At 41.6% G+C, this 13,775-nt stretch overlaps 1 protein-coding gene across 6 annotated transcripts in view; it reads left to right on the forward strand.

The window, feature by feature from the left end:
• LOC126259425 (thymidylate kinase) overlaps nt 1-13,775 on the forward strand; it is a 63,935-nt gene that overhangs the window by 31,281 nt on the left and 18,879 nt on the right. For all 6 annotated transcript variants that reach the window (XM_049956219.1, XM_049956220.1, XM_049956222.1 and 3 more), the window contains one exon: nt 10,024-10,114. In XM_049956219.1, the coding sequence (XP_049812176.1) occupies nt 10,024-10,114 (91 nt within the window). The remainder of the gene's footprint in view (nt 1-10,023; nt 10,115-13,775) is intronic.

The raw sequence follows: 13,775 nt of genomic DNA on the forward strand, positions 1-13,775 counted from the left end.
GCGTTCCATCCATCAACGTGATCGTAAGTTCTGGAGATAAACTGATATAAAATGATTAACATTCGAGTAATGAGGAGATGGAGATACTTATGGATAATTTGTCTAAATAAACACACTTCATATACAACACATGTTTTTTAACGCTATGTACCTTTTTGTATTACAGTTACAATAGCTGATGTGTATTAACAAAAGCTTTGCACATAACAGGCAATACTTGATATTGATGTCCTCTTGATGGTGCCTGCTCATAATTAATTACATAAGCATATATGTTCTCTGATTGAGAAGACAATTAGCACATTCACAGAACATTTTCCACAAATTACAAAACTCAGATTACGTAACGCAGCAAGTCCGCATCCGCCTTTCATGGAATAGAAACAGTAAAAGATGAAGCACTCAAGGCCTCATTTGTCTTGCAACAGCAGAATTCTTTTTATACCATTAATCGATACATGTACATAGAGATTTACAACCGCCGTACAGGAGCGACAAGGATAAAGTGTCAGGCGTTTACTAATGAACGTATACTAATGTTTGTGAGGTGAAAATTACCAATATTACGCTGTCTGGAACACAGTTTCAATCTGCCAGGAAGTTTCATATTGGCCCACGCTTGCTGCAGAGTGAAACTTTCGTTCTAGTCTTTGGATTACTTTAGCGAGTCATCGCATAGCATTTCTTCTTACCTGTTTTGCCGCTAAGCTCTCGTAGTTGATGTCCTCGCAGAAGCTTTATCAGCACCATTGGATTCTCTGGAAAGTGCAATTCTATATCTTGTAAAGTGATGATGCAGGATGCTGTATTACTTGAAATAATGTTCATGGATGCCCTAATGATGCGTTTATTTGCATAAACACTGTAAGCTAATAATAATGAAACAATATATGAATTATTAACTTAAAATTAGCAGTTTCTCGAGGCCATGGTCTTACAACAGAACTAGTCTGGAATGCATCCTATTGGAGACTGCTGACTATGGCACGGAGTCTAGATCTTGTACTTAAAATCATGAAACATTGTAGCTGTTTGTACAACTTTGTGTGTTTAAACATTATTCATTTGATTACTGCTTTCTTAGGTTGTAATATTGTTGTAAGAAAGCACTTATGATCAGTAGGCTTCTCGGAACATCTGTAGTAGAAAAAGTGGCTTTTATTAATACATATTTATTAAACAAAATGACATGCTTCGCACCAGAATGGCTGTGATTTCCTACATACTGTCCGCTAATGTAACTGCCTTTCTCACAGCTAGTTCCGGTGCCACACACCACCACCTACTGGCAACGCCAGATGGTCCAATGGCTACATCAGCCAGCATAGGAACTGGTATTTTGCTCCTTGCTATGTGTTTTACAGTACTGCCTGAGCTCGTTGGCTAATAGTATCTACAGGTGTGATATAAAATGTAAATCTGCAAAATAAAGAAATAAAATGTGGTTTGTAAATAAGGGGTGTCTGACAAAACACACACACAAAACCCTTGTGCAGCTACATTGTCCCTGCACAATGTAGTCAGCGGTTACAATGTTGGTATATTGTAGCTGTACAGGTAGTGTATATACCTGTGTGCGTTTTTTTTTTTTTTTTTTTTTTTGGGGGGGGGGGGGGGGGACTCAGCACTTCAACTGTTCAGTGGGTGTTATCTTTACTCGTTAAATTATTTATGTTCCATCAAGGACTTTCCATTGCCACATTTGTCCAAGTGACTTCGTCACCTGTATACCACTGCAGAAGTAATGAAAAATGTCTTCCAGGAAATTGTTGATTCATACCTTATGGATGAGATGACCAGAGGCATTCACTTGTCATGGATTAGTTTTCACATATGTGCATTGCATTATGCTTCATAAAGATGAAGATACTGTAAATATTTCACACTGTGTGATAGGCTTAAGCAGAGGCAAGCCTATGCCTTCACTAGGCTCACCATGTTTTTAGGTTAACCAACTTTTTAAAAAATGTAATACATAATTGGAAATTTCGAGGTGGAAACAATAAGAAAGGACGAGGAAAAGCAATCATTCACCTATAGTTGCTCAATACATAGCAAATGGAAAAATATATCAGCAGAGATATGTTGTTATTCTTTTTATAGTTACACGCCTGTTCTCACCAAAATGGTTCAACTTGTGGCCCTGGTGACCCTGATTGTTTGAGAGGTTGTTGTTCAGACTTTCAGTTGTTGGACAGGAGGGGGGGGGGGGGTGATAAAACTCTGCAAGAGAGGAAGATGTATAAGACTAGGAGGTGATAGGAGACACGATAAAGGAAGAGGCAAGTGGGGGTCAATGGTGTTAGGAAAAGGAGGATTGGAAGAGCCGACATTAAAGAATGGGAGAGGGGCGGGGGAGGTTGGGAGTAATGTAGGGCTTGAAGAAGGGAGGAGCTATGTGGAAATTGACACAAGAGGAAAGCATTGGGAAGATGGCTATGGTAGCTTAAACCTTGTATTTGTGGAACACTGCAATGTAAATGGGACACACAAAGAATATAATGTTGTTTTCACACGTAGAGTATGAAATACCTATCACTGAATTACGGTAGGAGTTAGTGAGTGAGTGTACAGTGCAGATCTTAAACCTGAAGCATTTGCAAGGGGATTGACATTTATAGTGCAAGATAGGGAATAGTGTTGGAATATGGATAGGTTGGTTGGTTGGGTTGGGGAAGGAGACCAGACAGCGAGGTCATCGGTCTCATCGGATTAGGGAAGGATGGGGAAGGAAGTCGGCCGTGCCCTTTGAAAGGAACCATCCCGGCATTTGCCTGGAGCGATTTAGGGAAATCACGGAAAACCTAAATCAGGATGGCCGGACGCGGGATTGAACCGTCGTCCTCCGAATATGGATACTCTAGGGTATTACATAGGTTGGTTGGGTGAAGGAATACTAGTTTTGGTGATCAAGGTAGGCTTTTTGATAGAATATCATTCATTTCAGGGTGTGATGAGAGGCAGTTGAAGCTCTGGTGAGTGATATAGTTGAATCTGTCAATGACAAGAAGAGCATACTGTTCAATGACTAGTTCATTCATAGTAGTGACAAGTTTCTTTGGTGTAATAAGCAATCTGTTTTCGGACTACGTGGGTAGGATATTAGCAGTCTGTAATGGTTCTGGCAAAGTTATCAACATATTTAGGTAACTCTAGTCCCCCACCGCATTTGCTGCACCAGCACCAATGTTATTTGGTTAACACACACTACCTAGTACAATCTCCTCTGAACGATGGAGGTGAGAATTGTTCCTCCAGTGTATCCTCCATTCCCACAATCCTCTCAGCATACACTTTGCTAGTTCCTGTCGTAGTTTCTTTCCCCTTCTGTCATTTTCCATACACCTCCCCCCCCCCCCCCCCCCTGCACAACCCAACCCAATATAACCTTTTCCCCAAACTTCCCCTCCCCCCTCCAAAAATCTCATTAGTCCCTCTTCCCCTCCCTCCCTGGGAGAGGTCTCGCCTCTAGGACTATTACAGATACATGAGCCCTGAGACAAGGGGTTGGGAGCAGGGGTTTTGTAGGGATGGATGAGGGTATAGTGTAGGTTCAGTTGGCTGCAGAATACCTTTGTAGGAAGGATAGTGGGTGGGATGTTCCTCATTTCAGGACACGACGAGAGATAGTTGAAATACTGGCAGAGAATGTGATTCAGTTGCTCCAGTCCTGGGTGGTACTGTGTCATGAGAGTTATGCTCCTCTGTGGCCGACACTGGGCTTTGGGAGGTGGTGGGTGTCTGGAGAGGTAAGGCACGGGACATCTGTTTCTGTAAAAGACTGGGAGGGTAATTACAGTCTGTAAAGGCCTCAGTGAGACCTTTGGTATATTTCGAGAGGGACTGCTCGTCACTACATATGAGGTGCCCATGGAGGGCTAGGTTGTATGGAAGGGACTTCTTGGTATGGAATGGGTGGCAACTGTCGAAGTGGAGGTATTGCTGGTGGTTGGTAGGTTTGACATGGATGGAGGTACTAATATAGCCATCTTTGAGGTGGAGTTCAACATCAAGGAATGTGGCTTGTTGGGTTGAGGAGGACTATCCAGATCATGAAGATGTCATCAGTGAATCTGAAACAGGTGAGGGGTTTGGGATTCTGTGTGTTTAGGAAAGATTCCTGTAGATGGTCCATGAATAGGTTACCATAGGATAGTGTCATGAGGGTGCCCATTGCTGTACCCCAGATTTGTTTGTAAGTGATGCCATCAAATGAGTTCTAATTGTGGGTAAGGATTTAGTTGGTCGTTCTGACCAGGAAGGAGGTTGTCGGTTTGGAATCCCTGGGATCTGTAGTGACGAGCAGGCCACCATATAGTAAAGAAATAGTAACTGTCAGTTTGGTCCACCTAAAAACTCTTCTACAGTGAGACCATTCCAGAAATCCATCATAATCCCAAGTCTCTCCTCAGATCTTTAGGCTTATATCAGAACTTCTCCCTAGAGTCTCTCTCTTTCCTCACCCCTACCACTCCATGTGCTTCTACCGTATACGTGCTTCCTAAAGTCCATAAACCCAACCACCCAGGATGCCCCATGAGAGTATCTCTGCTCTCGTAGACCAACATCTTGAGCCTATTACCCACAACTCCTCTCCTACATAAAAGACACCAACCATTTTCTCCACAGACTCTCCATGTGTTCCTTTATCATATAGTGCCCTGCTCGTGGCTATTGATGCAACCTCTCCTTACACTAATGTTCCTAATGCTTATGGCGTAGCTGCTATTGAATAATACCTTTCCCAGTGCCCCAAGGATTCCAGGCCTACAACCTCCTTACTAGTCACCATGACCAAGTACATCCTCATCCACAGTTACTTCTTCTTTGAAGGTATCACCTACAAACAAATCCAGGATATGTTAATGGGCACCTGCATTGCACCATCTTATGCCAATCTATTTGTGGACCATCTAGAGGAATCCTTCCTAACCACCCAGAATCCCAAATTAATTGATTAATTGATGACATCTTTTTGATCTGGATGGAGGGTGGGAACGCCCTATATCCACATTCCTCCAGAACCTCAACACCTTCTCTCCCATTCGTCTCATGTGGTCCTACTCAACCCAACAAGCCACCTTCCTCAATGTTGACCTCCACCTCAGAGATGGCTAAATCAGTATCTCCATTCATATAAAACCTACCAACCACCAGCAATACCTCCACTTTAACAGCTGCCATCCATTCTCTACCAAGAAGTCCTTTCCATGCAGCCTAGCTACCCATCACCATTGCATCTGTAGTGACAAGCAGTCCCTTTTGAAATATACCAAGGGTCTCACTAAGGCCTTCACAGATGGTAATTACCCTCCCAATCTAGTACAGAAACAGATCTCCTGTGTCTTATCTCCAGATATCCACCACCTCCCAAAGTACCAGTGTCTGGCCACAGAGGAGCATACCCCCTCATGACTCAGTATCACCCGGGACTGGAGCAACTGAGTCACATTCTATGCTAGAGTTTCTATTCTCTCTCATCGTGCCCTAAAATGAGGACTACCTACTGTCTTCCACACCCATCCCACAGTGGTATGCTGCTGCCCACTGAACCTATGCAATATCCTCACCCATCCCTACATAAGCCCTGCTCCCAACCCCTTGCCTCATGTCTCATAATCCTGTAATAGACAAAGATGCGAGATCTTTCCCGTACATCCTCCCACACCACCTACTCCAGTCCAATCACAAGCATCACCAACCCCTTCAAAGGCAGGGCTACAGGTGAAACCAGTCATGTGATCTATAAGCTAAGCTGTAGCCATTGTGCTTCGTTCTATGTGGGCATGACAATCAACAAGCTCTCTGTCATCATTGTCCTTCACCCACCTATCCTTTCCCTGTTTCCACTCCACAGCCTTCTGTTTCACAAGTGCACCCACTGTCTGTTTACTTTTCTCCTTTTCTGTCATCACCCCACCCTCCATCTAACCTCCTGACTGCATGTAGCTGCCCTACCCTCTCTCCACCTCTTCTCCATATGCTCCAACAAACAACACTTTACACTCCTCCACCTGTACCGTACTCTCCATGCCCCCCCTCCACCCAAACCGTCTTCTTACGCCACCACCCAAATTGCTTCTCCCACCATGTGCAGTTGCTCATAGTCTGACCTGGAAGCCAGAGACAGTGGTCATATGTGTACGAACTGTATTTGTGTGAATGTGTTTGTATATGTTGTCTATAGCAAAAGAAGGTCCTGGCCGAAAACTTACTGGTTAAGTAGTCTTTTTGTTACATCTTTCTGTGACTCAGGGTGTGGTTACCAGGTTGGAGTCCTTTGATAACCAAGCAAATCAATGGAATCATATGGTATAATTTTCTCTTTAAGCTGGTTTATCTGTTATGTCTTTATATAACCTAATTGGACAGGAGGTATTCTGTTGAAAGTGGTCATTCCATATCCATCCCAAGACTGGTGAATTAGCCCCCACAGAGTTGTGTGACCACACCAAAGATTGTGGTTTCACAGAAATACTGAAATAGACTTGATGCTAGTAGCATTGCTAAAAAGTTTAGCCATAGCAGAATGGTGTTGGCAAACAAAGTAGTTTATTCTTACTTAAAATTGAAAGGACTGATGTCATGTTTGAAATGGTGCAAATAGAATATCAAATTGATTCAAAGTACTTTTTGCTTGGTGGCATGAGTCTGTAAAATATCCATTAACAGACCTGTGATTGATGGTGAACATCTAAGTCTAGAAGTCACTATTGAAGGACACATTCATAAACCCTTTCAAACCCTGCTTTGGAGCATCTGTTTCCCCATTAACATGATGGATTCTACTTCTTGGTACATTGTCTGCTGTTAATTCCTGTGTCCATAATTGATTTTTATCTAGAACTTTATAACTTCTCAAATTCCAGCCAAGAAAAGATATGTTTTGCCATTCATTGGCAAATTGGCAATCAGAATAGGGAAGTCCTGAAAGTGAAAAAGTTATTTAGAGGCTTACTACATCACAGGAGACAATAGGCAAGAATTTTTCAGTTACAAAGACATACAATCCCCTGGAATAAAAGCTGAATGTATAAGTTCACTTGCACAATGTGCCTTATATTGCATAAGAAAAACACAAAAACCCAGGATTGAATGTAACAATATTATGAGAAGGAATATTCTGAGTGTAGTTTTAATTGCCTGAGGCCGCAGTTTTTCGTGAGTGTGTGTGCATGTGCGTATGTGTGTCTATTTTTGACAATGGCCTTAATGGCCAAAAGCTATAATTGTGAATCTTTTTGTTGTGCCTATCTGTGACTCAGCATCTCCGATATACGGTAAGTAGCAACTCTCCTTCTCATTATATTGTTATAAGAAAAACATGTATATCTGTATGCTTGAGCCTATAGGAGCATTGTAGATTCTGGAAAGCACAGAAAACACACTCTATCTTTGGACAGGATTGTTTGCACACTGATCACAAATATTCCTTTGATGTGGAAATACCACACTTAAGAGAAACCTATTCACCAGAAGAGCCACCTTGACCTGCTATTGAACAACCAAATGAGTTTTGCTTCTTCAGCACTTATGATTACTACTAAAATAGCTAAAGCAAAACCTGTTTGATATTTCTACCACCAAACACATGCACAATGCTGTTTGTTGATATAATTTGTGCCAAAAAATCCATAAAAAATACTATGAATAAAATTGAAACAACTATGACTGTGTGGTGTAGTAAATAGTACTCCCTCCACTGTCAATTTCTGTTGTGAGAACTCTGTATTTAACTTGTATTGAGAAACAGTATTTAACCTGTGAACCTTGCAATACATTATTCTCCTAAGTGCTGTTCTGTCACCCACCCAACCTCCACAATATGCTAGTCCATCCCTATGCCACCACAAATTCCAACCCCTTGCCATAGGGGTCATGTACCTGTAGAAGGACCAAGTGAAAGCCATGCCCAGTCCACACACACAATACTTCTTGTTCCAGTCATGTCACAGGATTATCCTATGCTGTGAATGCAACTGTTTCATTTACCAATCTCTGCTGTAAACATTGCTCAGCTTTTCATATTGGTATGACTACCAACCAGCTGCCCACTATCTAGGGCCAAGAGCAAAGTTGACCACCCTGTGACACAGCATGCAGCTGAATATAACATTTTAGTTTTCAACGGCTGCTTCACAACCCGACCCATTTAGACCCTCCTTTCTGCTACCAGCTTTTCTAAACTGCACTGATGAGAGTTATCCTTACAACACATTCCCCACTCCCCAAATCATTGCGGCCTCAGCCTCTGGTAACATTCTGACCCTACAGCCTCTACCCAACTATTCTGTCCCCTCTGTCCTGCCACTTTCTCCCAGTTCAAGTCCCCTCAACCTCAATGTGTGCTGCTCTCTGCCAGTGCAATCACTGGTCTTTTCCCCTTCTCTGCTCCTCTCCTTTCAGCTCACCTTTGCCATCCATCTGTCTCTCTCAAAGCCTCCCGATGCTGTGCCTAGCAGCTTTGTTGTGCTACCTCTGGCCCCTGCACACTCTGTTAGGCAGCACTGATTCCTCTTCCCCTCTAGGCTGTTGTCCCTCTCACTTCCTCGTACCACTCCAGATTGTTGCTCCTGTTTGGCACATTTCAGTTGTATTCTAGTCCGAATGGTGAGAGTACTGCATGTCAGAATCTCCATCTTGTTATAGCCCATAAAATGACCAATGCCAAGGCAATGTTCTGCAATAGCAGATTCACTCGGCCATTGTAAGTGTGTATGACTCTAATGCTCAGTACATTGGTCTTCTATGGTCTGGCCCATTGGCATGACACAACTGCAAGGAATGTGATAGACATTCACCGTATGACAACTAAAATCATCCTTTATGGATCCTATAAGGACCCTAATTTTAGATGCAGGTAGAAAAACACATTTCACATCATATTTCCATAGAATACAAGCAATCCTGTTAAAAATGCTCTCTGTGAAAGGCCAAAGGCTGTAGACTTTTGTGGCTGCTCATTGTTATCATCATTCACTGAATTAACAGTTGTTTGATTTTGCAACACTTGTTTAGTCTGCCTTTCACTGTAAGCATTCTCACGAAACTGACTTCGAGATGGGCTAACTCATCTAACAAAGTTTCAGGGTCTGAGATGACTTGGGCCCTGTGAACAAAGTTATGAAGTACCTCTTCACATTGAGCCGGATGGTGACAACTATGAGCCTGTAGGTACAAGTCAGTGTGAGTTGCCTTTCCATAAACAGTGTGTGTCACAATGTACCATCAGTCTTCCTCCTGACGAACAGATAGAGAAAGGGAAAGCAGCCATCCTTCTACACCTCCATTATGAATAAAATATTTGGATGTATTGAATACAGATGTTCTAAAATTCCATTTAAATTCTCACTTCCGTGAAGCCAAATATATGAAAAAACTCTTGGGTTTCAATGCACTCTAAGGCGCATTCCTTGAAATCTTTGTTGAACAAATTGGCAATAATAGGTGACAATGGGAGCCCATTGGTTATGTTTTGAGTATGTAATGTTTCTGGTGTGTTCATGGTGCAGTCTTTGTTAATGCCAAAGTAAGAAACAAGTTAGAATATGTGCTTCACATCTGGTTCTGATTGTACTCTTCAGTTATACACTGACAGCTGTCATTTTTTGTTTAGAGAAACCTATGTTCCAAAAGAGGGTAAGAGCTTTAGGATAATCTGTGGCATCTGCCTATCTAGTTTGATATCTGTATTTGGTGATGCAGCTGTGTAGTTTCGACAATTGTGAAGAACTATGGGTAGAAATCATTGTTGTAAATTTCTGGATATTAATTGAATAGATGATTACTGAAGGAAGATTAAACAAGGGTGAAAAAATTTAAGATTTAATTGTATAACGTATTTCATATGAAAGAGCCTGACGACATTTTCACATGTGTACATTTCACATGCATCACAACCATATTGAATGCAACAATCTCACTGTTCCAGCTTTGTGAGCTATCATTTTTTGTTGATTGTTATTTAAGTTGAAATCTATTCTTTAAATGTAATCATGATATTGTTTATTTCTTTCCTAATAGACAAAAAATAAAGTCTGCATTACAAAATGGAGTTACGCTGGTTATTGATCGATATGCATATTCAAATGTGGCCTATTCTGCAGCAAAGGAGGTATGTAGGCTACTACATTTTAATTTTACTGCATAAAATTCTAAAATAGATAAAACATTTTTAAGTGTGTATGCCAAAACTCTAATACTGAACTTGTATACTTTAAGAAAACTGCGAAGTGCATATGAAGAAGAGTTGATTTGTTTAATTCTGTTTGACCATTGAATGTTTGATGCTTGTTGTGATGGACATTGCTTGTTTGGTAATGGTGGGTTCATATATGAGCATAATTAAGTGAGTAGTAGTATTCTGTGCCCTGCACTCTGTATTTTCTGTGTGGACTGTCACTATAATGTTTACTACCTCCACTATGCATATTGTTAAGAACATATGCAAGATGTAAACTGGGTGGGGAAGAGGGGGGGGGGAGGGGAGGAGGGACCACTCATATTAGTTTTGTGGGACCAGGAAACAAAGCACAATTTCTTACAAAATAAGTCGTACCAAATGAAAAACTGTGTTTTAAAATGAATAAAACACAGTAGTGATAAACAGTATTGTATAATGTTATCTATGAGCACTTTGTAATTAACGGAGAGAGTATAGTTTGTAAGTGATTTGTATATATTGAACTGCACTCAGGCAATTAATGTTCAGATAACTGCAAATATTTTCTGTATTCACATTTTGCATAGTTTTTGATATTACTTGCTAACATGAGAAAAAAAAATCACAAACTGAAGGTACATCACTACTGGAAACTTTAAGAATTTTCAGCTGCAAGGAGAATAGTGAAAAATGGAGAAACAGGTTTGAGATTTCACAACAAATAGCTCTTACTACATTTACTACTAGTGAATATCCTTAACCCGTTTTGGCTTTCTTAAAGTTGTTTCTAAACAATATTCCTTTCGGTGCAGGATGCAAGTTTGGTTTGCCCCCACTGCCTTCCCCGTAGGAGGGGGGGGGGGGGAGCAGGGAGTTGCTGTACTTCTTGCTGGCTATGTCATCGCAAAGTATGTTTCTTGGTCATTGAGGTGTCCCATGGACATTATTGTTCCAGTACTATTATGACCTTTCAATCAAATACAGCCCACAACTACGATGCACAACAGAATGAAAGGATTACTTTTTCAAAACCCCACTAATTATCTCCCATTGTGATGCACAGGTTTGAAGTTTGGCTCAAGGGTGCCTACAACTTTCCTCTACGATGGTGCAAAAGCGTGGTGCCCTGCGACATCCCATTGGGCTTCGCGATGTTTCAGAATGTTGAAACAGGTGAAAAAATGGGCCACTGCTCGGGAGTTCTTGTGAGCTGTAAGGTGGGTTAATGATGTCACGTTGGCACCAAATTTTACCACAGTTTTGCCTAAAGCCACCATGGATGTTACCACAATGAGAATGTCATCACAGCCTCTCTTATCCACATTTCAAACTTCTTTTGACGCCCCTGCGATGGAGGTCAGAACTAGTCATCCAGCATAGAAATCACACAGTTTTCATATTGGTGGCTGAGGAAAACATTTCAGACACATCGCTGCTCACCATCAACACAAAAAGGCCTCACAGGGTGGCATAAAGGGCATAAATGAAACCAACCCTTTCCCTGGGGCATTGATTATCAGACAGTTTGTGGTCGTAAATGACATTTCACTTTGGGATATGCAGCAGGAAGATGTTCTTCACAACCTTTGACACTGCTGACACCCTTGGACATTTCAGCCCTTCTCTAAGGACATTGTCCATCTCCTTACCCACTGAATGTGATCACACCCCTATGGAGTGCAGTGCGACTGCAATTTTTGGCTCTTGTGTACAGGTTGGAACCACTAGGGACCATTCAAAACCATTCCCACAAAATTTGAATGTGATCTGAAGCAGCAAAGGGTACTTATGCTTTTCAACCCTCCTGTTTTTCTGCCCTCTTGTAGTGCGATCACGTCAGAGTGCAACATTAACACTTGCGCGAATAAAACGGCGGAGGGTGCCTCTAAGACCCCTCCAGTTCGGTAACATCATCAGTGCCACCCAAATCTGCCTGATGGCTGCTCTAGTTCATGAGGGTTAGGCAACCCCTTCATGTTTAAGGGGTGGGGTTTGCTTACCTTCAGACACTAGAACAGTCACCAGGCTGAATTGGTGTCAAGGTCTCTGACATATACATTTGTAACATGCTCAGCATAGTTGCATGGATGGCACCAAGGGTGATACTGAACTGTGAGGTCTTAGAGGAACCCTATGCCATTTTATTGATTCGTATGTTAATGTTGCACTGAGAGATGATCACATCACAGGAGGGCAGAAAAAGGAGTGTTGAAAAAGCATAAGTACCCTTTGCTGGTTTGGATTATGTCCAAATTTTGTTGATTGGTTTTGAACAATCCCTAGTGCTTCCAGCATGTACACAAGAGCAAAGCTTGCAGTCAGGCTACGTTCCAAAGGGGTGTGAGCACATTCAGAGGGGGTGCAGCTGCACAATGTCCTTAGAGAAGGGTTGAAATATCCAAGGGTGTCAGCAGTGTCAAAGGTTGTCACGAACATCTTCCTGTTGCTCACTGCACTGCAGACTGTTGTTTTTGACTGCAAAATGTGTGTGAATCAATGCCTCAAGGAAAGGCATGGTTTCATTGATGTCCTTTATGCCAACCACTGAGGCCTTTTCGTGTTGGTTCTGAGTATCAATGTATCTGAAATGTTATCGTCAGCCACCCATAGGTAAACCAGATTAGTTCAATGCTATGTGTTGCAATTCTGATCTCCTTCTCAGAGACATCAAAAGAAGAGGTGAAATGTGAGGAAGTTGGGCTGTGATGACTTTCTCACCATGTGACATCTCTACAGTGGCATTGGGCAGAATTCTTGTGAAATTTGGTGCCAGTGTGACAACACTAACCCACCTTACAACTCATATGGACTTCTGAGTTTTTTGTTGACACCTTGCTGTTTGAAGCATTGCCAATGGTGCTGCAAGGTGCCATGCTTTTGCACTATTACAGAGGAAGAAGGGTGCTGACACCTTTCTTTGAGCCAAACTTCAAATCTATGCATCACCGTGGGAGACAATTAGTGGGGTTTCAAAAAAGTGAGCCTTTAATTTTGCTACACAGTGGATGTAATATAGGATGTTTCATGTATGACAGAAGAGTACATCTGCAGTTGACTCAATATATACACCAGATAGTTCTCTCAGTAGCTGCCACCAGATGGCTCAGCATATCATCTCAGAGTTGTTCATAACTTGAGATGCAGTACATATAAATTGCGCTTACCTTTATTTTTAGCAGCTGCTTAAAATTATGTCTCTCTGCAGTAAGTGCGAAGTGACACCTTGTCAACACGATGTCAAACCCTTACCGAACTTCAGCTGCAAAAATTCTTGAAATCACAAGCTGGAATTCTGTATTGTACCTGTTCATTATATGTGGATTGTTGGCTTCATCTTATTATTTGATATCCCTCAAAGTTAAGCTTGTATGTATTTATATTTGGGGAATGAGAAGGCCAGTCAGTGATGCTTGATGGGGAAACCTCAGTGCCCCAAAATCACCAGTAAGTATTTAGTGGAAGGACTGGACCCCAAGGTTTGGATCGTCATTCACCATTTATTGCACACAAAGTGCATAAAAGGTTTCAGAATTAAAACATGTAATAAACTTCACTAGGAAATATAAAGGTTCTTTAAACTCATATAAAGTTTACAATTTTAATACTACAATGT

Source organism: Schistocerca nitens, chromosome 5 (genome assembly GCF_023898315.1).
Source record: "Schistocerca nitens isolate TAMUIC-IGC-003100 chromosome 5, iqSchNite1.1, whole genome shotgun sequence".
Lineage (NCBI taxonomy): Eukaryota > Metazoa > Arthropoda > Insecta > Orthoptera > Acrididae > Schistocerca > Schistocerca nitens.